The sequence below is a fragment of the Arachis hypogaea genome, chromosome 6, assembly GCF_003086295.3.
Source record: "Arachis hypogaea cultivar Tifrunner chromosome 6, arahy.Tifrunner.gnm2.J5K5, whole genome shotgun sequence".
Lineage (NCBI taxonomy): Eukaryota > Viridiplantae > Streptophyta > Magnoliopsida > Fabales > Fabaceae > Arachis > Arachis hypogaea.
In genome coordinates, this window is record NC_092041.1 from 68,776,916 (window position 1) to 68,801,858 (window position 24,943).

At 31.0% G+C, this 24,943-nt stretch overlaps 1 protein-coding gene, 1 long non-coding RNA gene and 1 other non-coding gene across 3 annotated transcripts; 1 reads left to right on the forward strand and 2 right to left on the reverse strand.

The window, feature by feature from the left end:
• Window positions 1–92: 92 nt before the first annotated feature.
• LOC112696672 (GDSL esterase/lipase At5g03610) lies at window positions 93–6,869 on the reverse strand. Its single transcript, XM_025749499.3, has 4 exons — window positions 6,597–6,869; window positions 6,295–6,507; window positions 3,700–3,971; window positions 93–797 (listed from the first exon to the last, which is right to left on the reverse strand). Exons 1-4 carry the CDS (start codon window positions 6,664–6,666, stop codon window positions 285–287), a joined length of 1,068 nt encoding a protein of 355 aa, XP_025605284.1. The 5' UTR covers window positions 6,667–6,869; the 3' UTR covers window positions 93–284.
• On the forward strand, window positions 3,653–17,324 carry LOC140173464 (uncharacterized). Its single transcript, XR_011862353.1, has 2 exons — window positions 3,653–3,963; window positions 16,969–17,324. It is a non-coding gene; the product is annotated as an uncharacterized lncRNA (long non-coding RNA).
• A 6,716-nt stretch (window positions 17,325–24,040) lies between these two features.
• On the reverse strand, window positions 24,041–24,144 carry LOC112700305 (small nucleolar RNA R71). The gene has a single exon (XR_003153215.1). It is a non-coding gene; the product is annotated as a small nucleolar RNA R71 (small nucleolar RNA).
• Between the last annotated feature and the right edge of the window lie 799 nt (window positions 24,145–24,943).

Genomic DNA, 24,943 nt, shown 5'->3' on the forward strand with positions numbered 1-24,943 from the left:
TGTGCATAACTCTTAACAACGTATTCATTTTAGATCAATTTTGTTAGTTTGGAACAATAAAATGATGAACATTCTATTTGCACATTGCAGAATTAACATAAAACACTAACTTAGCTTGAAGAGACAATCAACAAGTACAACTGAAAGGGCGCATGTGTTGACGTAACATAAAGAACAGGCCAAGCTAAGCTAAACTTAATTTAATTGAGCTTACATGTACCAATTAAGCAACAACGCAAGCAAGCATGGATGCAGTCCGTCAGTTCTCCTCTATCTATGTAATTCTAGAACTGAATTCCTTGAAGAGCATTCATGGTTCTTAACTTGTTATACACGGCATGCCACCCGGCCTGCGTGGGGTGCACCAGATCCCAAAAGAAGGCTGATTTGGGATCGTCGCAAACCCTATACATCTTCACGTTATTCTCATCCACACTCCCACATGAATACTTGCTGTTTACGCCAACGCAGCACGGCCGCAACTGGTTCTGGATGTTGTGCGTCGTAGGGTGGTTTAGGACGGACATGAAGCTGTCGTAGAGGTTGAGAACCGCGAAGGACGACGACCACGATTGGTTCAAATTGGTAACTGCTTGGTTCAAGAGGTTGTTGTGGAAAGCCACCAAGGTGTTGGAAGAGGCGTTGCATTGTTGGAAGGACGAGAAGGCTGTGACCTGAGGGAGGCATCCAAGGGGTTGGAGGCTGCCAACTATGATCTTCTTTACCCCCAATGCTTTGATCCGCATCAGATTCCTTGTTGTTTGATTCACCACTGACGCCACGAAATATGGTAGACCCTGGAACAAGTGCCAGTGTCCCCAAATCAGATTATGTTAACCAAAAAGCCTTAAACAATAAACAAAAATATATACTTAATAATACTCTCACTTAAAAAATAGTGTAAATTACTTTCTTGACTTATTTAATACAATTAATTCTTTTTACGCAAAGAATCATTACTTCCAAATTCTATTAGAATCAAATCCCACAAAACTTTCTATTGTTATATCTATAATTATATAATTTTTTTTAAATAAAAACTTCAAACTCTTATATTATTGACTCTAAAATTAGTCCCAAATCACCATAGCATATTTTATAAAAGAAATCTAATAATCTCAAATTCAATCGGTCTCAATTTATTAAAAATAAAAAAATTCAAAGTGTGAAAATAAAAAAATAATAAATAATAAATAGTCTCAATTTGTTACGTCGATTATAGACGTTATATATTTTAAATAATAGATATTATATTTATGAAATTTTGAATGTTGAGTTAGAGATATTTTAACAATTTTTATACAACTCATTTTTTCAAGTGGAAATAATTTTTGATAGCCAAAGCTAAATGGGATGTGATAATTTTAAGAATATTTAGAGTGCTATCAAAAATAAAATGCGACAAGGACGTCTGTGCAATAGGAAAGGGAGAATGTCACGATAAATTTTAGAATGTTAGATTTAGCGGTGTTTGTATAATTTTTTGGAGAGTTTGAGAATGCTCTCAATGGTTTTGGAATATTTTAGAATGCTCTAGAAGGTCGCAAAATATCCTAGAAGGTTTTAGAAGACTCTGAAAGGTCATAAAATATTCTAGAAGAGTGTGGATGTATATAGAAGTATAAAGAGTAATATATAGAATAATCTAGAAATATTTAAAAAAAATGTGATAGGATAGATATTTGTAGTGAAGATTCTGTATGATCAATCTGGACCGATTAGATTTAATCTTAACTATCCATTGAGGAGGTGAATTGCTATAAATAGGGGGTGAGAGTTAGATTTTAGAGTATAAGTCATTTGTAACAAACACTTGAATAATAAAGTATTTTTTTTTTACCAAAGCTTCATTTCTCTTATGTTCTTAGCTCTCTTCTTAAATATTGAATGTTAGGTTGATTTAGTATTAACTCAAGAGATTAAGTAAATTCGAGCGTCAACACTATAAGGTTGGAGTGTGTTTAAAGTTGTGACAGTGTAGATAGGGTTGAAAGTGAGTCGAGTTGAGTTAAGTTAGACTAAGCTCAAGCTCAACTCACAAAAATTGAGCTTGGCTCACGACTCGACTCATTAACAATTGAACCTATTTCTTAAGCTCAAACTCGGCTTATCGAAAACTTACTAGCTGGCTCGAACTGACTCAAATAATAGGAACATAATCGATAATTCTATATTAATAAATTATAACTTATATATTTTAAAAAATCAATTTTATATATTGTTTATCTATCAATAATTTATAAATTTTTTATTTATATCCTACATCAAAATTATATATAAAAATAAATATAAAATTTTAAATAATTAAGATCATTAAAATATATATATATATATATATATATATCCTATATGCATTTAATTTATACTTTTAATATTATACATATACATATGAAATATATATATCGAGCTATTAAAAATCGAATTCGAATTAGCTCATATACTACCTTAACTTACTTCCAGCCCTAAGTGTACATCATAATTATTAAATTGGGCTCAATCAACTAAATAATATCAAAAATAAAAAAAAATTAATTATTTTAGATTAAATTTTATTAATTACCAAATATTACTATAGAGAATCTTACAAGGCAGAATATGTAAAAGGTATTCACATATCAATTGAATGGAGCATTTCTTTTGTTGAATTTTATTTCTTAGTTATTTTTTGGATAATTATTCATATAAAAATATTTTTATTAAAATAATAACTTAAAGATATATGTATTATGTCAAATAATTTAACTAAATATATTAAATTGTTTTTTGGTAGATAACTATTGTCTTTACGAAAAATGCTTTTACGTAAAGAGTAGTTATGTGATTAGAAATTAAATGAGCTTTATTATATTTATGTTATAACTTATAATACATCAATAATGTTGAAAAAAGAAAGGATTAGTAATGTTTTAGAGATAATAATATAAAAATGTTTTATTTACTTTAATATTTATAATTTTATATATGTAAGATTTATAGTTATATATTTATTATATTTTTTTTGGTGACTATATATTTATTATATTTAATATTATTTAATTATATCAACAATAATTAAAAAATAAAATAAATAGTAATTAGGGAATGTAAAATAAGACAACTATTTTCTGTTGATATTCAATTATCTTCAAATGTTTTTATAATAAAAATAAATGGATTTTTTAAATTAATTAATTATGGTAATATCTATTAGGTAGTTTTTGAAAACTTAATATACAAAATAGGTAATACTATATTTATTGTTTTTGAGGAAAAATTAGCTAATAATATTTAAAAATATTTGCTAAAAATATATTATTTAACTATTAAGCTAAAGATATTAGATTATTGACTAAAATTAATAGCCAATATAAAATAAAATTACTAGTTCTTGAATTTTTTTATAAAAAATAATAATCTATTAATATATCGCAATATAAATAAACGAGAAGGGTTATAGGATCATTAAAATTTATTAATTTTGGTCATCAATTATTAAAAGTGTAAATTGAAGTATGTTATTAAATTATTAGACTAAAAGAATAGGATTAATGCTAAAAATGATCATCAAAAAGAATAAATTCCGATAAACTACATCTAGTATTTTGTTAAATAAAATAGAATAAAAATTTCTCATTTATTTTATAAAAATATGTATATAAAGATAATTTGTTATGTGGCGGAGGCTTTGAAGCTAATGTCGCCAAGAGAGAGTAAGTTTACCTGAGGAGAGGCATGAGTGGCAAGGTAGTGACTATAGTCGTTACCAGCAACAGAGACAAGAGCGATGGAGTTGGTTAGATCAGAAGCGGTGTAGAGTCCGTCGTGGATGAGTTGCTCCAACAATTGGATCTGTGTGGTCATGTTGGGCCCTGGAGTAGACGTGTCAAATACGCCAGTTCCACCCACTGCAAAGTTCATGCCGTACTTCAGCTGCTGCGCCATTTGCTTCCGAAATCTGTATGGCACAGGTGTTTTCACTCCCAGGTACTTAGCTGCACCGCAACCATGCATGTCCATCACAAAAACACAGTAACACACACAATTAAAGATAGGATAAAAATAGGATACATATTATAAAATCAAATAATATATAAATTAAAAATTAATCATCAAGTTTGACAATTAGTTATTATATATTTATGTATCTATATATATTGTTTAATTTATTTTTAATATGTATTTCGTATTTTAAAATATATTTTATACTAATAATTAATTTTATAGTTAATTTTTAATATATACTTTGATGTGATTGTTATAAAGTAATAAAACTGAAGAAGTAAAGCTTGTTTCTGTGAGCTTATTTTAATTCATATTAAAAAAAAGTTGTACAAAATATTTAACATGGTTGGAACTTAGCTACACGTCGGTTGAACAGTGTTTGAGAATGTAAACTTATGAATAAAAAAAAATAAAGTATTAAATTGGTCCGCTATGTTTGAGCGTAATTCTGTTTTGATCTTTAAGATTTAAAGTATCCTATTTGAATCTAAAGAAATTTCATTTAGCATCAATTTAGTCCCACAGTGAGATCAAAGTTGAATAATTAACAGAATGTCCTACATAACAACAGTACAAGAATAAAATGGATAATATGGAGAACAAGTACAAATTCCAGAGGCACAAAATCAATCGTTGATGCATCAATACGTTTATTTATCATTCTTTTTAGTTCTAAAGAAAATATTTTATTTATATTATAAGAAAAATAATAAATAAATGTATTGATGTATCAACGGTTGATTTTGTGGCTCTGAAGCTTGTACTTGTTCTTCAGATTATCAATTTTGTTCTTATATGTTGTTACGTAGGACATTCCGTTAATTATTTAAGTTTGACCTCACTGTGTGGGACTAAATTAATATTAAATGAAACTTTTTTTGAATTCAAATAGGACATTCTAAACCTTAAAGACTAAAACAGAATTACACCCAAATAAAGGGGAACAATTTAATACTTTACCCATTACAAAATTTACCTTTTTGTGTGAAGATGTTTTAAACATAAAAATATTTAGAAATCGTTATAAAACCAATTTTTTAATCCTCTTGATATGTAAAGATGATCCCAAAACTTATGAAATTTAGGGCCTGTGTCAGACCTTTCACCCCTTAAAATATGTGAACCAAATGTCTATGGTTTTTGTAACTAAAAAATAATAGTGGAGAGATTGATATCGTTAATGGGCGCGGATTAATGGGTACGTCAGCGCCATTCCTTAGAATGCTTTAGTTTAGAAATTGATGTTGTAAAGCCTGTAAAGGACGACTGATAATAAAAGCTAAAGGTACCTTGGGATATGAAAAAATAAAGAAGGATATCCCAAGAGCCAAAGGTGTATCACTAGTGCTAAGAAATATATTTGCAGTTAGTGCAGAATCATATATTCGTAACAATCATTAATGTCATTAACAATTACTGTACCATATATTAATCTCCCCATAGGAACAATCCGCACTCTAATTAAAACCTACGGCACATTTTAAACAGCAATTTATTTGTCAATCATCATGTCAGTATGGGTAAAATACGATCAGAGGACATAGTAATTCGAAAACACGATGACTAATAAAGACCTGAAAAGGGGACCGCCAATGGGAAAAAGAGCGATGACTAATTGATTTCCAATAGAAACGATAAGACAAAAGCGTTCTGGGTCCAATAGCTTGGTGTCACGCGAGAAAGCAAAGAAAGAAAACGTACATGCTTCTAATAATTCATTATGATTATGGAAAAGGAGAAATATAGGTAACGCAGAAAAGAATGTGCTAGGTAAACCATCAAAACAGAGTTAAAATAACAAATATATAAAAATAAAAAGGGAAAAATAAAAGTTGACACAAAGAACCACAATAATATAATGGGGTAATTTTTTTTTCATAGCAAAAGAAAGAACAGCACGACGTTGGAATAGAGTGGAGACTGAACGTGAAAAGGAAAAGTGGGAAGCCAGCAGAGAAAGAACCCCACCATCACACAGCTTCCAAGTTCTAATATCGATAATAAAGAGTACTAATATATGCTAGCATTAGCAAATTAAAGCGCCATTTAGTATACTATATATTTACTTTATATTAAATGATGCTAAGCAGACCAAAAAGCAAAACTTTTGTTGGGAAAGAAAGCTAAAGATAAAATAATAAGCAACAATCATATATATGTTGAAAAAGAAGTAAGCACCACTTGTAGTTATTTTTGCAAGGATTTCTTTTTTTTTTCTTTAAGCTTATCACTTTATTACCCTAAAATAATGTTATGTGAGTTTAAGTCGTACATTAATTATATTATAATGATAAAGTAATAAGCACAACATACCAATGTAGTCGGTGAGGACCCTTCCGTCGGAGAATCGACCGGCTGGCTTGCCGGGAAAGGTGATGCCGTAGGGGTCTTTCCATGAATTGGAGAGACTTTTTCTGATGTTGCCGGTGTCAGCATATGAGTCTCCAAAAACGAAGAGTTTCTTGGTTGGTTCACAGAGTTGGGGATTTTGAAGGCTATTATTAGCCTCTGCTTGCATCCTTTGTCCTAAAGAATAATAACGAGTTAAGAAAAAAGGAACCAGTATATAGCGACATATATAAATGCTTTGTATATTTGTTTTTATTTGCTTATACCTGAAAGAAATAGAATTAAGAGAAGAGAGAGGAGGGGGAAGAGTTGCTTGTGTAGTGATAAGTCCATCATAGTATGGAGGTAGTGATGAAGTAAAGTCAAATATGTTTTGAGGGAGGTAACAGAGGCAAGAGCAGAGGAAGAAGTGAGGGAGGTACGTGCTATGTATACTTGAAAGATGAAAGTTAGTAGGTGCTAGCTGAGACTCGGAGATGGAAATAAACCCATGGACATGCCTTTTATAGTGAGTGGCAAATGTGAGTCTCCATATTTGAAGTATAGTGACTAGTGAGGGAAATCAATTTTAATATGGAAAAAACATAAAGGGTTATACATTATTTTTGTTTAAATAGAAAATATATGTGTAAATTCAAAAATATATTTATCAATTGACAGATCTAGAAAATTTATGTTAGGGACAAAAATAATATACATTACTATAAAAAGATATATTAATTCAAATTTAAAAAAATAAAAATACACATTAATTACTCGAATAAAAAAATTCAAAAATTACATATAATAAAATAAAGCAAAAGATATTTTTTGAAATATTTTTTATTACTATTTTTAAAATTAAAAAATATATATTTTAAATTAGTAAATTGATCAATTGACTTTAAAAATTTACATGCAACATAGTTACCTATAATAAAATAGAACAAAAGATAAACAAATAAATAATAAGAATTACTAAATTGTGAATAAAATAAAACATATAAATTTATGACGAGAATAAAAAAATTAGATTAATACTTAAATTATAATTGTTTGAATTAAACTTTGCAATTGAAAATATAAAAAAGAGAAACAATGAAATTGAAAGATACATAGAGTCATAGAGAGTTATATAAAAAAAATAGAGAATTTAAAATTTATATTTTGATGAAGAGAAGATGAACCACCACTACTAGAAAATGAATAGAAAAAAGGAAGTTGAAAATATGAAACTAAGAAGAGGGTTTAAGAGAATAAAAGAGTGGTGACGGCTGGGATTTGAGAATGGGAGAAGATTAGGTTAACTAATAGTTAAAATGATAGAAAGATAAAATGGGTTTGAGACTTTAAATAATTGGGCCAAATTTATTTGTAACGGGGTCATTTAAAATTTAAAATGGAGACATATTATATAAGGTAATTTACTTGAATAAAATAAAAGAGAGAAACGATTACAATTCCTTTACTTACGTATTCTGATTCATTATTATGTAAACCGTGATAAGTTATCACGTTTTACTATTTATACATAAATCGTGGCAGGTAAGCACGGTTTATGTATGAGACGCAATGTGTATAAACCGCGGTAAGTAACCACGGATTATGAAGAGAGAATTTTGACCATAAAATCCTCCTACTTGCCACGATTTATGAAGGAATATATAAATGCAAAAACTTTTGTTACGGTTTATGAAGAGAAAATTTCTATAAATATGAGTGAGATGATAACAATAATAATAATACTGATAATAACAATAATAACAATAAAAATAAAAATAATAATAATAAAGATAATAACAATGATAATAATAATAATACTAATAATAACAATAATAACAATAATAATAATAATAAAACAATTTGAATTGTATTAATATATTTTTATTTTTATTCAATTTAATTTTATTTGAATAATTAGAATTTTAAATTATAAAATTTGTATTAGTTTATAATTTAAAATTTAAATAGATATAATTTAAATTAATGATTTATAAAATTGTATGTATTCGTATTACTGTACTCATATGATTAATTATATTTATTCGATTTAAAAAAATAACGGTTGTTAATTTTTTTATTTAAATACATTCATATTATTTTCAAATTAAAAGAATATACTTATTTAAAATAATATGATTATATTTATTTAAATTTAAAAAATTTTAAAATAATAAGAATATGTTTATTTAAAATATTAAAATTTAAAATTTTAAATAAACCTACTTATATTAATTTTAAATTTTATTTAAAATAATATTAATATGTTTATTTAAATTAAAAAATTAAAATAATAAGAGTACATTTATTTAAAAAAATTTAATTTAAAAATAATATAAGCGTATTTATTTGTTAGTTAAAAATTAACAATCGTTATTTTTTTAATCGAATAAATATAATTTAATCATATGAGTACAATAGTAAAAAAAATCATATGAGTACAATAATACGAATACATATAATTTTATAAATTATTAATTTAAATTATGTCTATTTAAATTTTAAATTACAAACTAATAAAAATTTTATAATATAAAATTCTAATTATTTATATAAAATTAAATTAAATAAAAAATAAAAATATACTAATATAATTTAAATCGTATTAAAACGTAAATAAGTTTACTGAGTCCATAAATAAATAAAAAATCTGATTAACATTGAACTGATCCAATATATTAGATAATTTTATTTTTAAATAATTTTTAATTTAATCTTGGTTAAAAAAATTATATAGTAAACAATTAACTACAATTTTTCAATTTAAATTAGTCAATTTATTTTTAAAATAAGATACGGTGAAACATCAAACATCATAGCTATCATCAATTGGTTTTTTAATTAAATCATTTGTATAAAATAAACCGGTTTTTTAAACCAAATAGTAACACGTGTCATCCATCCAAAAACAACTTCATGTGAAGTCGACTGCAGGTGAGTTTCCATGGTAACTTAGGGGATTTTATGCTCATAAACTGTGAGAACCTAGCACAATTTTCACCTACTTTATTCATGCATAATCCGTGGTTACTTACGGTGGTTTATGTACATTTTTTCTTATTTATAAATCATGTTTACCTGCCACGGTTTATATATAAATAGTAAAACCGTGGTAACTTTCTACGATTTACGTAATAATAAATCAGGACACATAAGTTAAGGTATTGCCATTATTATATTTGAGTAAATATTTCTTCCTTTCATTTTGTTCAAGTAAAATACTCTATTATATATGTATATTTTAAAAAAAAATTGAAATAAGAGTGGGGCAAGTGCCCCTATAATACAACATAGGTGCGTCCCTAGTATTGACTATAATTCTATAAGGCAAAATTAATAGCACAATTAGTTAGTTTTTGTTTTTAGAGGCTGAAATTAGAATTAAAAAAATAGAATTTAATATGGTATTTGATAGTTAGAGATTGAAATTAAAATTTTAATTTCGAAATATAAAATTCCAATGCTTTAGTATCGAAAAAGTTTAGGGGCCAGCAGTTTTATTGAATTTTGGCCAGCATGTAACCAGCAGAAAAAGGTGAGCCATTGGATGAAATCTCACACCAATCTCACACCATCAAATCATCATTGATGGCTAGTTGATGGCTAACAATCACAAAAATTGCTGGCCCCCTAGCATTGCTCCTTTAGTATTTTTAGAAAGTAGAGTCACAAGGTACTGAAATTTCTAAAATCGAGGATCGAAACTTTAATAATATTTTTTTAATAACTAAGAATATTTTGGTAAATATTCTCATTTTATATTTATATTTATCTTGAATCAAATAGGATATTAAAACAAAACTTAATTATGTACATACATTTTATACCAAACATAATACAAAGACTTAATTTAATTTCAGTCTATTTTTTTCAATTTCTGTCTTTCAATCTCAGTCTCTCTTTCAAACACAATATTAATGTCTGCACCCCAACCATTTCATAGCAAATAATGTCCTCATTTATCTCTTATTATACATTAACTTTAAAATATAAATAAAAAGATATTTTTATTTAATTCAAATAAATTATAAAAAAACAAAGATAAGATTAAAAATCATAATTTTATATTTTAGTTCAAATTCAAATAAATCTTCTCTTTTTTATCTAAGAAAAATATATAAAATTATGAAAATTTTAGAAAAATTATACTCATGAGGATAGAATAAAATTTGAGATAGAAGATATGAGTATCAGACGATAACCATTTTGTTTTTATTCCGAGTAGATCCACCACTTAAACTATATACTTCTTGAGAAGAATGATAGAAAAGTATCAGAATAACAAAAAGAATCTAAATATAGTATTTTTCAATCAGGAAAAAAAACATATGATGGGATACCAAAAGAAGTTTTGTGAAAGGTTTTATAAACCAAGAGAATAAGAATTGCATATATTTGTGCAATTAAGAATATGTACAATGGAATTACAATTAGGATAAAAACTCAAGGTGGTGTAATAGAAGAGTTTTTTCTATAGGACTATACCAAAGGTTATCTATCTCTAAATTCACATCTTTTCACATTGATTTAAGAAGTACTTACTAAGTATATTCTGGAGCTTGTACCATGTTGCATGCTTTTGCCAATGACATTGTCCTTATGGAAGAATCCAGAGAGGATTCAAATAAGAAGTTAGATTTGTAAAAAGATACTTTTTTGGTATATAATTTGTTCATCATAAATCGCAATAAGATGGAATATATGGATATAAATTTAGTCCACTGAGAAGAAATACTAATACATAAGTAAAAATTAGAAAAAGTATTCTACCACATTAAAGAGTTTCAAGTATATTAGGTATATTATAGAGGAAAATGAAAAAATGAAGAGGATATAAAACATACTATCTAAGTAGATTGGTCAAAATAAAGGAGCATGTTTAGTTTTATATGTGACAAAATGGTAGATACCTCTTCAACTTAAAGGTAAAGATTATCGCATTGTTATTTAACCAGCTATATTATATGGAACAGATTGTTCAGCAGCAAATGGCGAGTATGAACATAAGTTAAGTGTGGTAAAAATGAAAATGTTGATATGAATGAGCGACACACATATATAGAGAAAATAAGAAATGAAGATTTATATAATGAAGAAATTTCAATAAGCCTATTATTGAAAGGATAATAGAAACTTGTCTAAAGTAGTTTAAGTATGTGAAAAGAAGAGCATAATCTTATCTATATAGTCGATTTTATCCAGCAAAATAAAATTTTATTGTTGTTTGATTTATCAATTTAAAACAAAGTTGTTAATGATCTCATAAAATTTATTACAAATCTCACATTAATTCATTAACGTCTAAGAACTTACCATCGAATTTGTTTATTTTTATAAAGTGTCTCTAAATAGATAGTTTTTCAAAAAGCGTAAGAAACCTATGAGCAGGGACACTTTACTGAGTTGTTATGTTTACATATTGAACACGACACTCATCGATATTCGTTCGACACACGTGTCTGCTGTATCCAATCGTATCCTAATAAAAAATAAAGAATTCTTTTTCGAACACGCTTGTACGCACCTAAATACTATTACGTATGAGCATGTTCAATCTTATTCTTAACATGTATTCTTAAAATGAATTTAGAAACAATATATATTATTATCTATTAAAATAAAAATATTTTAACTACTTTATAAAATTAAAAGAAGACACTAAAATAGTTAAAAAATTATTTTTTTATTTTAATATTAATAAAATATTATTATAATTTATCTTAAAGAATACTTTATATACATTTTATATATATGTCGTGTCCTTTTATTTTATAAGATTTTAAAATTTATGTGTCCTGTATTGTATCGTATCGTATCATATCCTATGTTCGTGTCAATGTCCGTACATCTTAGATTCATAGTAAAAGACCAAACATGAGATTTTCAGAATTTATCAAATTATAATGATATAACACTTGAAAATTTGAAGTAAAATAATAAATGTCTCAGCCTAATAATTTGGTGTTATACCCTAAATCTCTAATAATTCGTTATTTCAAGCATGTTTTTAGATATGTTTATAAGCATTGGTGAAAAAATAAAAAACAGAAAAACAAGCATTAAAAATAAGACAAAAGAAATATAAAGTCTGTCCCGGAAAAAATTTTGCCACATTGGATCTATCAAATAAGCGGATTGAATTTGCAAATTTTGTTTCCAGATCTATTAATCGATCCTATCAAATATGTTATCCAAATTTAGATACGAATCTAATTCACAAATTGAACGCGTCCGATCAATTTTCGGACACCGCAATTTTCAAGGGTACGAGGGCGTGGACTGCTTCATTTCATTATTTTTTTGGTGACTTCTTTATTTCATTATTTGACATAAAATCAACTCCTTTTGATTAAGAGTTGCGAATTACGAGAAAAATTTAAGCATTAACAGAAGGTATTGTTTTTGCTTTCAGTATTTTTAGCTAATTAATAATATATTTTTAATTTATATTTTTAAATATTATTAACTAATTATTAATTAAAAATAATAAATTTTGTTATTTTTTAATAATTTTTGTGAATTAACTGAGCCAAAATCATTTAGATGTAATTATTATTTTTAAAATTTAATTTTAGTGTATTATTAAATGTAAAGCAATTTTATACCGCCGCTTGCTTTGATAAAATTTTTATTTTTTAAAAATAGTTTATAAAAACTAATTTTTAAAAGTTGCATCATTTATAGTTGATAAATTAAATTAACAATAATTTTTAATAAGTACGAATAAATAATAATTACATTTGGTAAAATAATTTTTAAAATTTAAAAATATTATAATAAGTATAAATATAAGTTAAATTTAGAAGTTAATTAATGTATAAAATTATACAATTTCGCTATATATCCAACTTTTTTGACAATTAAATTCAATCAAATTGGTTCAAACCTAATAAAAATTAGTTTCATTAATGAGAGCGTGTAAACACCCTCCAACTCCCAACGGCATTGCGCGCTTCTTCTTTGCATTCTTTTTTTCTTTGCACTCCTTCCTCTTCTTTGCATTCATTCTTCTTCTCTGCATGCAGCTATTGTGTTTTTTTCTTTTTTTTTATTTTTTGGTAATTTTTTGCAGCAATATGTATATATTTTTTTGTTTGATTTTTTTTATTTTTATTTTTGTTAAGAGGGTAAAATAAAAAATTATGAGAGACAAGAAAAGAAGAAGATGATGATGATAACGAAGAAGAGGATGAGGAGTTTAACTTATTAGAAAATAATACGAAATTTCTTAACAATAACACTGAAATTTTTTAATTTTGACACCGAAATTTAACTATACAAAAACACAGCCAAAGAGAAAGAGGAGAAATTCTGAATTGTTATTCTTACTTTTTCTTAGGAGTATTGCTTCTCATATTAGACTTGAATAAACATGTATTATAATCTTATTTAATTGAATGGATATAAATAGTAAATTGCATACTAAAAGATCACAAAATAGTACTGAAATTACTTGAATGAACATGTTTGTATTATGTTGTAATTTTATTTAGTTGAATGGACGTAGGTTCATACTTATTGGATTAAATTCTTACCAAAAACAAAAAAATATCGAAATTTCTTAATTTTGACACCAAAATATTACTATAAAAATACAAAAATTTCTTAATTTCAACACCAAAATTTTGTTACAAACACATAAATATTTTCTTATACTACTTCAATGAGAGTTTTTTTTTCTTCTCCTACTTACTAACTAAAGATAATAAGAAAGAATATTCTAATTTAATGTTTTATTCTTGTTAGGTAATCATGATAATCAAAATAACGAAGAACAAGAGGAGGATGAATTGTTGTTTTAAATTGTTATTTTTACTTTTTTTTAATAGTATTACTTCTCATATTAGATTTGAAGAACATGTATTATAATCTTATTTAATTGAATAAATGTAAAAGGTAAATTGCATACTAATAAAAGATCATAAGATAATACCGAAATTACTTCAATGAACATGTTTGTATTAGAATATCATAATTAGAGGATAAAATCAGAAAAAAATCAATGTAATTTATTAGGATATTATTTTATAATTAGCATACTCATTAATATACTCTTAGTCTATATATTGGTAAGAATCTTGTAATCACAAGAGAAAATATAACAAATGATAATTTTTTAAATAATTCTTCTTTTCTTTCCTAAACTCTTTGTACCATGGTAACATGGTATCAGAGTAGAGTTAGGTTCTAAGAACACAAAATCAACTATTTCTGACAAATTGACATTACAAATTACAAATATGCTACACAACAGTCTTGGAATGTGATCATCACAAACTAATTTGACAATTTGTCAATTGGTTTCAAATTAAATGGAGATAATTATCTATTATGGGCAACTCTGATGAAAAAAGTAATTGGTGGAAGAAAAAAGAAGAAACACATAAAAGAAAACTGTTTTAAGATTGTGGGTTATCCCGATTGGTGGAAAAATAATCCAAAGTCATAGAGAAATCAAAGTAAGGGAACTGCCGCTGTGAGCACCCCAGAGGTCACCAACAGTAGTGGCGAGGTGAGAAGAGAGGAAGCAAGTCGCGATGGTAAGGCAGCAGCGGTGGTAAGGGCAAGGACTACTTAACTCCTTGGCTGCTCAGCCCAGGCCATGACTCAATATGAAAGGGAGACCTAAAATCAAAATTCAATTAAAAAATAAATTAATAGATTTTCGATTGTGGGACTATCGATACTATGACTCAGGACCTCCATGATTTTAACAGCTTGACTATACCCTCTGGTGGACGAAATTGTGATTTGCCCTCTTTGTATTTGCATGAGATTTATTTAATGGCTCTTTGGCATATGTGATCACAACTACGTTCAACTTAACCAGCAAGTGTACTGGGTCATCCAAGTAATACCTTACGTGAGTAAGGGTCGATCCCATAGAGATTGTTGGTATGAAACAAGCTATAGTTGCCTTGTAAATCTCAGTTAGGCAGATTAAATTGATTTATGATAGGTTCGAAAATAAATAATGAACAGAAAAAAAATAAAATAGGATAGAAATACTTATGTAAATCAATAGTGGAAATTTCAGATAGGCGTATGGAGATGCTGTGCTCCTCTTGTATCTCTACTTTCTTATTACATTCATCCAATCCTTCTTACTCCTTTCCATGGCAAGCTGTATGTAGGGCATCACCGTTGTCAATGGCTACATCCCATCCTCTCAGTGAAAATGGTCCTATGCTCTGTCACAGCACGGCTAATCATCTGTCGGTTCTCAATCAGGTTGGAATAGAATCCCTTGATTCTTTTGCGTCTGTCACTAACGCCCAGCCTTCAGGAGTTTGAAGCTCGTCACAATCATTCAATACCAGAATCTTACTCGGAATACCACAGACAAGGTTAGACTTTCCGCATTCCCGGAATCCTACTCGGAATACCACAGACAAGGTTAGACTTTCTAGATTCCCATGAATGCCGCCATCTATCTAGCTTATACCACGAAGATTCTGTTGGGGAATCTAAGAGATATGCGCCCGGCCTAAGGTAGAATGAAAGTGGTTGTCAGTCACGCGCGTTCATAAGTGAGAATGATGATGAGTGTCACGGATCATCACATTCATCAAGTTGAAGTGTAACGTATATCTTGGAATAAGAATAAGGAGAATTGAATAGAAAATAATAATAATTGTATTGAAACTTGAGGTACAGCAGAGCTCCACACCCTTAATCTATGGTGTGTAGAAACTCCACCGTTGAAAATACATAAGTGAAAGGTTCAGGCATGGCCGAATGGCCAGCTCCCCAAAACGTGATCAATGGCCTCCTAAGATGAAGAATAAAACAAAACTGAGACCAAAGATGAAACGTGGTCAAAAGGCTACTAATACACTAGTAAAAAGTCTTATTTATACTAAACTAGCTACTAGGGTTTACATGAGTAAGTAATTGATGCATAAATCCACTTCCGGGGCCCACTTGGTGTATGCTTGGGCTGAGCTTGATCTATCCACGAGCTGAGGCTTTTCTTGGAGTTGAACGCCAAGTTATAGCGTGTTTCTGGCGTTCAACTCCGGGTTGTGACGTGTTTCTGGCGTTTGACTCCAGACAGCAGCATGTACTTGGCGTTGAGCGCCACTTTATGTCGTCAATTCCCGAATAAAGTATAGACTATTATATATTTCTGGAAAGCTCTGGATGTCTACTTTCCAACGCAGTTGAGAGCGCATCATTTGGAGTTCTGTAGCTCCAGAAAATCCATTTTGAGTGTAGAGAGGTCAGATTCCAACAACATCAGCAGTCCTTTTGTCAGCCTTTTTCAGAGTTTTGCTCAAGTCCCTCAATTTCAGCCAGAAATTACCTGAAATCACAGAAAAACACACAAACTCATAGTGAAGTCCAGAAATGTGAATTTAACATAAAAACTAATGAAAACATCCCTAAAAGTAGCTTGAACTTACTAAAAACTACCTAAAAACAATGCCAAAAAGCGTATAAATTATCCGCTCATCACCCTCAAAAGCCCATATTGAAACAGCTAGTGGAGAATTAATTGATGTTAAAGGAGGAGGCTCCATTAATTTTTCAGAAGAATTGAAACTAAAAAATTGCCTCTATGTCCCTGCACTATCATCAAAATTATTGTCTATTAGTCAAGTAACAAAGGAACTAAATTGTGTGGTACTCATGTACTCTACTTTTTGTCTTTTACAGGACACTCTTACGAATGAGATCATTGGGCGTGATATTGAGCGAGAAAGCCTTTCTACGTTGATGAAGTAGCATACCAGGGTCATGTCATGCTTGCTCACGGAACTGTTACTAGGCAACTTTTGTTATGGCACAGGCGTCTCGGACATCCTTCATTTGGGTACCTCAAGTTTTTATTTCCTAGTCTTTTTACAAGTAGCACTAAACCCCTCAAATGTAAAACTTGTACTCGTGCAAAAAATCACAGAGTTTCATTTTCTCTAACCAACATTAGAGTCAATTCCAGTTTTTCTCTAATAGACTCTGATGTGTGGGGTGCAGCTCCTATTTTCCATAATAATTTTTAATATTTTGTGTTATTTGTGGACGATTTCTCTCGCATGACTTGGGTATATTTTATAAATCACAAATCGAAAGTGCCTGATAAATTCTTTGCATTCCACCAAACGATTCAAACTCAATTAAACAAGAAAATCCAAGTACTTCGCCCAGATAATGGTGGAGAATTTATAAACCAATCAATGCGCAATTTTTTTTTTATAAAAAATGGTCTTATCTATCAAACTTCCTGCCCAAATACACCCCAACAAAATGGTGTGGCTAAGCTGCGAAATCATAAGTTACTTGAGATGACCCGAGCCATGATTTTTGATGCACAAGTTCCAAAAACCTTTTGGCTAGAAGCTATAGTAACCTCTGCCTACGTATTGAATCGCCTACCTACCCAAGTTCTCCACCACAAAACACCCTTACAAGTCTTGACTACTCAGACTCCAATCCCACTTATTCTAACCTTACCACCTCGAGTATTTGAATGTTCCGTCTTTGTCCATATCCCCAAAGTCAATAGAACCAAACTTGATCCTTGTGCAGAAAAATGTGTTCTCGTTGGGTATGCTACACACCAAAAGGGGTACAGGTGCTACAATCCAATCACTTGTCGTATTCATGTGACCATGGATTGTGATTTTTTAGAATCCAAATTTTACTTTAGCCGCCAACATGACACTCAGGGGGAGAACAATAATGAACCACCAAGTTGGCTAAATAACCTTTGTTGGCCAGAAACAGTTCAAACAGATCAAGTACATGGAGCTACCGAGCATACTTCACTCTCAACGTAGAAAATAAGTCGATACATACAACCAATGAAAGTCCTTTTGAGAATGTCAGACAAGAGGTAAGTGGTGCACGAAATTGTGATCTTTAATATTGGCTTCAACTTGGTATGCGCGTTTATAACTTAGCACTTTCTTCACAACCTCGCACAACTAACCAGCAAGTGCACTGGGTCGTCCAAGTAATAAACCTTACGTGAGTAAGGGTCGATCCAACAGAGATTGTTGGTATGAAGCAAGCTATGGTCATCTTGTAAATCTCAGTCAGGCGGATAATAAATGGTTATGGAGTTTTCGAATAATAATAATAAATAAACTGAAAATATAGATAGAAATACTTATGTAAATCATTGGTGGGAATTTCAGATAGGCGTATGAAGATGCTGTGCTCCTTCTGAATCTCTGCTTTCCTACTGCCTTCATCCAATCTTTCTTACTCCTTTCCATGGCAAGCTGTATGTAGGGCATCACCGTTGTCAATGGCTACATCCTATCCTCTCAGTGAAAAAGGTCCAAATGCTTTGTCACGGCATGGCTAATCATCTGTCGGTTCTCGATCATGTTGGAATAGAATCCCTTGATTCTTTTGCGTTTGTCATCACGCCCAACAATCGCGAGTTTGAAGCTCGTCACAGTCATTCAATCCCTGAATCCAACTCGGAATACCACAGACAAGGTTTAGACTTTCCGGATTCTCATGAATGCCGCCATCAATCTAGCTTATACCATGAAGATTCTGGTCAAGGAATCCAAGAGATATGCGCTCGGTCTAAGGTAGAACGGAAGTGGTTGTCAGTCACGCGTTCATAGGTGAGAATGATGATGAGTGTCACGGATCATCACATTCATCATGGTGAAGTGCAACGAATATCTTAGAACAGGAATAAACTGAATTGAATAGAAAATAGTAGTAATTGCATTGAAACTCGAGTTACAGCAGAGCTCCACACCCTTAATCTATGGTATGTTGAGACTCCACCGTTGAAAATACATAAGTGAAGGTCCAGGCATGGCCAAATGGCCAGCCCCCAAAATATGACATGAATTCGAAAATAGCGAGAAGGACCTATGGTCAAAAGACCGAATGGTCAAAAGACACTGAATACAATAGTAAAAAGTCCTATTTATACTAGACTAGCTACTAAGATTTACAGAAGTAAGTAATTGATGCAGAAATCCACTTCCGGGACCCACTTGGTGTGTGCTTGGGCTGAGCTTGAACTTTACATGAGCTGAGGCTTCTTTTGGAGTTGAACACCAAGTTGTAACGTGTTTTTGGCGTTCAACTCTGGTTCGTGACGTGTTTCTGGCGTTTGACTCCAGAATGCAGCATGGAACTGGCGTTGAGCGCCAATTTACGTCATCTAATCACGAATAAAGTATGGACTATTATATATTGCTGGAAAGCTCTGGATGTCTACTTTCCAACGCCGTTGAGAGCGTGCCATTTAAAGTTCTGTAACTCCAGAAAATCCATTTCGAGTGCAGGGAGGTCAGAATCCAACAGCATGAGCAGTCCTTTGTCAGCCTTTTATCAGAGTTTTGCTCAGGTCCCTCAATTTCAGCCAGAAATTACCTGAAATCACAGAAAAACACACAAAATCATAGTAAATTCCAGAAATATGAATTTAGCATAAAAACTAATGAAAACATCCCCAAAAATAGCTAGATTATACTAAAAACTATCTAAAAACAATGCCAAAAAGCGTATAAATTATCCGCTCATCACAACACCAAACTTAAATTGTTGCTTGTCCCCAAGCAACTGACAATCAATTAGGATAAAAAGAAGAGAATATACTATAAATCCCAAAATATCAATGAATATTAATTCTAATTAGATGAGCGGGACTTGTAGCTTTTTGCTTCTGAACAGATTTGGCATCTCACTTTCTCCATTGAAGTTTAGAATGATTGGCATCTATAGGAACTTATAATTTCAGATAATGTTATTGATTCTCCTAGTTAAGTTTGTTGACTCTTGAACACAGCTACTTTTATGAGTCTTGGATGTGGCCCTAAGCACTTTGTTTTCCAGTATTACCACCGGATACATAAATGCCACAGACACATAGCTGGGTGAATGATGAGCGGATAATTTATACGCTTTTTGGCATTGTTTTTATATAGTTTTTAGTAAGTTTAAGCTACTTTTAGGGATGTTTTCACTAGTTTTTATGATAAATTCACATTTCTGGACTTTACTATGAGTTTGTGTATTTTTCTGTGATTTCAGGTAAATTCTGACTGAAATTGAGGGATTTGAGCAAAACTATGAAGAAGGCTGACAAAAGGACTGCTGATGCTGTTGGAATCTGACCTCCCTGCACTCAAAATGGATTTTCTGGAGCTACAGAACTCCAATTGGCGCGCTCTTAATGGCGTTGGAAAGTAGACATCCAGGGCTTTCCAGCAATATATAATAGTCCACACTTTATTCGAAGAATGACGACGTAACTTGGCGTTGAACGCCAAGTACATGCTGCTGTCTGGAGTTAAACGCCAGAAAAACGTCATGATCTGGAGTTGAACGCCCAAAACACGTCATAACTCGGAGTTCAACTCCAAGAAATGCCTCAGCTCGTGGATTAATCAAGCTCAGCCCAAGCATACACCAAGTGGGCCCCGGAAGTGAATTTATGCATCAATTACTTACTCATGTAAACCCTAGGAGCTAGTCTAGTATAAATAGAACATTTAACTATTGTATTAGATGTCTTTTGACCACGTTTCATCTTTGGTCTCATCTTTGGTCTCAGTTTTGTTTTATCCTTCATCCTAAGAGATCATTGATCACGTTAGAGAGGGCTGGCCATTCGGCCATGCCTGAACCTCTTTTACTTATGTATTTTCAACGGTGGAGTTTCTGCACACCATAGATTAAGGGTGTGGAGCTCTGCTGTACCTCAAGTATTAATGAAATTCTATTATCTTTTATTCAAATCTCTCTTATTCTTATTCCAAGATATTCATTCGTACCCAAGAACATGATGAATGTTATGAGTCAGATTACCCTCATTATCATTCTCACTCATGAACGCGCGTGATTGACAACCACTTCCGTTCTACATGAAACAGAGCTTGAATGCGTATCTCTTAGATTCCCCAACAGAATCTTCGTGGTATAAGCTAGATAGATGGCGGCATTTATGAGGATCCGGAAAGTCTCACCTTGTCTGTGGTATTCCGAGTAGGATCTTGGGAATCCGGAAAGTCTAACCTTGTCTGTGGTATTCCGAGTAGGATTCCGGTAATGAATGACTGTGACGTGCTTCAAACTTGTAACCTGCTGGGCGTTAGTGACAGACGCAAAAGAGGGATTCTATTCCAGTAGGAGCGGGAACCAACCGGTGATTAGCCATACTGTGACAGAGTGCGTGAGCATTAGTTTTCACTGCGAGGATGGGATGTAGCCATCAGCCATGGGTGATGCCTCCAGACGATTAGCCGTGCGACTGACAACCGCATAGGATCATTTTCCCGAGAGGAAGAAAGTAGCCACAGTTGATGGTGAACCCCTATACAAAGCTTGCCATGGAAAGGAGTAAGAAGGATTGAGTAGAAGCAATAGGAGAACAGGCGTCCTTGGGCTCTACAGCATCTCCATCCACTTATCTGAAATTCCCACCAATGAATCTGCATAAGCATTCTATCCCTTTTATTATTCCTTTTTATTTATTATTTAATCCAATAATCACAATTCCCCTTTTTTCTGCCTAACTGAGATTTGCAAGGTGACCATAGCTTGCTTCATACCAACAATCTCTGTGGGATCGACCCTTACTCGCGTAAGGTTTATTACTTGGGCGACCCAGTACACTTGCTGGTTAGTTGAACGGAGTTGTGTCCACTCGTGCCAATTTCTAAAATCCAATTACAATGAATATGATCACAATTTCGTCCACCAAGTTTTTGGCGCCGTTGCCGGGGGTTGTTCGAGTATGGACAACTGACGGTTCATCTTGTTGCTCAGATTAGGTAATTTTCTTTTCAAAAATCTTTTTCAAAAATTTTTCTTTTATTTTTCGTTTTTCCAAAAAGTATTTTCAAAAAATTAATAAAAATACAAAAAAATTAGAAAATCATAAAAATCAAAAATATTTTGTGTTTCTTGTTTGAGTCTTGTGTTAATTTTTAAGTTTGGTGTCAATTGCATGCTTTTAAAATTTTTCTTGCATTTTTTTCGAAAATCCCATGCATCCATAGTGTTCTTCATGATCTTCAAGTTGTTCTTGATAAGTCTTCTTGTTTGATCTTGATGATTTCTTGTTTTGTGTCCTTTGTTGTTTTTCATGTGCATTTTTGCATTCATATTTTTCATGCATTAAAGATTTCTAAGTTTGGTGTCCTGCATGTTTTCTTTGCATAAAAAATTTTTCAAAATTATGTTCTTGATGTTCATCATGATCTTCAAAGTGTTCTTGGTGTTCATCTTGACATTCATAACATTCTTGCATGCATTCATTGTTTTGATCTAAAAATTTCATGCATTGAATATTTTTGTTGTTTTTTTCTCTCATAATTAAAAATTCAAAAAATCAAAAAAATATCTTTTCCTTATTTCCCTCCAAAATTTCGAAATTTTGGGTTGACTTGGTCAAAAATTTTCAAAATTAGTTGTTTCTTACAAGTCAAGTCAAAATTTCAATTTTAAAAATCTTATCTTTTCAAAATCTTTTTCAAAAATCATATCTTTTTCATTTTTTTTTATTTTCGAAAATTTTAAAAATTAATTTTCAAAAATCTTTTTCTTATCTTTTATATCATATTTTCAAAAATTAAGCTAACAATTAATGTGATTGGTTCAAAAATTTGAAGTTTGTTACTTTCTTGTTAAGAAAGGTTCAATCTTTAAATTCTAGAATCCTATCTTGTAGTTTCTTGTTAGTTAAGTAATTTTAAAAATTAAATCTTTTTCAAATATCTTTTTCAAATATTTCTTTTTATCTTTTATTTTATCTTTTTCAAAATTTGATTTCAAAATATCTTATCTAACTTCTTATCTTCTTATCTTTTTTCAAATTTTGACTTCAAATCTTTTTCAATCAACCAACTAACTTTTTGTTTGTTTCTTATCTTTTTCAAAACCACCTAACTACTTATCCTTCTCTAATTTTCGAAAATTCTCCCTCTCTTTTTCAAAATTTTTTTTTGTTTTAAATTTTAATTTTAATTATATTTTGTCTTTAATTTTCGAAAATCACTAACCTGTTTTCAAAAATTATTTTCGAAATCTTCCTTCTCTTTTCTTCTTCTATTTAATTATTTAATTACTAACACTTCTCTTGACCTCTCTTCATCCAAAAATCCGAATCCCCATCTCCATTCTTCTAACCCCTTTCTTCTTCTACTAACATAAAGGAATCTCTATACTGTGACATAGAGGATTCCTCTTTCTTTTCGTGTTTCTTCTCTTTCATATGAGCAGGAACAGGGAAAAAGGCACTCTTGTTGAAATTGATCCAGAACCTGAAAGGACTCTGAAGAGAAAATTAAGAGAAGCTAAATTACAACAATCCAGAAACAACCTTTCAGAAATTTTCGAACAAGAGAAGGACATGGCAGCCGAAAATAATAATAATAATGCAAGGAGAATGCTTGGTGACTTCACAAAGCCAACGTCCAAGTTTGATGGAAGAAGCATCTCCATTCCTGCCATTGGAGCCAATAACTTTGAGCTTAAGCCTCAACTAGTTGCATTAATGCAACAAAACTGCAAGTTTTATGGACTTCCATCTGAAGATCCTTATCAGTTCTTAACTGAGTTCTTGCAGATCTGTGAGACTGTAAAGACAAATGGAGTTGATCCTGAAGTCTACAGACTCATGCTTTTCCCTTTTGCTGTAAGAGACAGAGCTAGAATATGGTTGGATTCACAACCTAAGGATAGCCTGGACTCCTGGGATAAGCTGGTCACTGCCTTCTTGGATAAATTCTTTCCTCCTCAAAAGCTGAGCAAGCTGAGAGTGGATGTTCAAACCTTCAAACAAAAAGATGGTGAATCCCTCTATGAAGCTTGGGAAAGATACAAGCAGCTCACCAAAAGATGTCCATCTGACATGTTTTCAGAATGGACCATGTTAGATATATTCTATTATGGTCTCTCTGAATTTTCGAAAATGTCACTGGACCATTCTGCAGGTGGATCTATTCACCTGAAGAAAACGCCTGAAGAGGCTCAAGAACTCATTGACATGGTTGCAAACAACCAGTTCATGTATACCTCTGAGAGGAATTCCGTGAATAATGGGGTACCTCAGAAGAAAGGAGTTCTTGAAATTGATGCTCTGAATGCCATATTGGCTCAGAACAAAGTGTTGACTCAGCAGGTCAACATGATCTCTCAAAATCTGAATGGATTGCAACATGCATCCAACAGTACTAGAGAGGCAGCTTCTGAAGAAGCTTATGATCCTGAGAACACTGCCATGGCAGAGGTTAATTACATGGGTGAACCATATGGAAACACCTATAACCCATCATGGAGAAATCATCCAAATTTCTCCTGGAAGGATCAACAAAAGCCTCAACAAGGCTTTAATAATGGTGGACGCAATAGGCTGAACAATAGTAAGCCATATCCATCATCTTCTCAGCAACAGACAGAGAATTCTGAACAAAACACTTCTAATTTAGCCAATATAGTCTCTGATCTGTCAAAGGCCACTTTCAGTTTCATGAATGAAACAAGATCCTCCATTAGAAATTTGGAGGCACAAGTGGGCCAGCTGAGTAAGAAAGTTATTGAAACTCCTCCCAGTATTCGCCCAAGCAACACAGAAGAGAATCCAAAAGGAGAGTGCAAAGCCATTGATTTAATCAAAGTGGCCGAATGCACTAAAGAGGAGGAGGACGAAAAT

What these genes read in the sequence shown, in the direction of transcription:
- LOC112696672 (XM_025749499.3), bottom strand. Translation starts at nt 6,666, where the DNA reads ATGATGGACTTATCACTACACAAGCAACTCTTCCCCCTCCTCTCTCTT. An exon ending in GGTCCTCACCGACTACATTG is followed by an intron (nt 3,972 to 6,294) that starts GTATGTTGTGCT and finishes GTTGCGGTGCAG; the next exon opens with CTAAGTACCTGGGAGTGAAA. An exon ending in CCACTCATGCCTCTCCTCAG is followed by an intron (nt 798 to 3,699) that starts GTAAACTTACTC and finishes CACTTGTTCCAG; the next exon opens with GGTCTACCATATTTCGTGGC.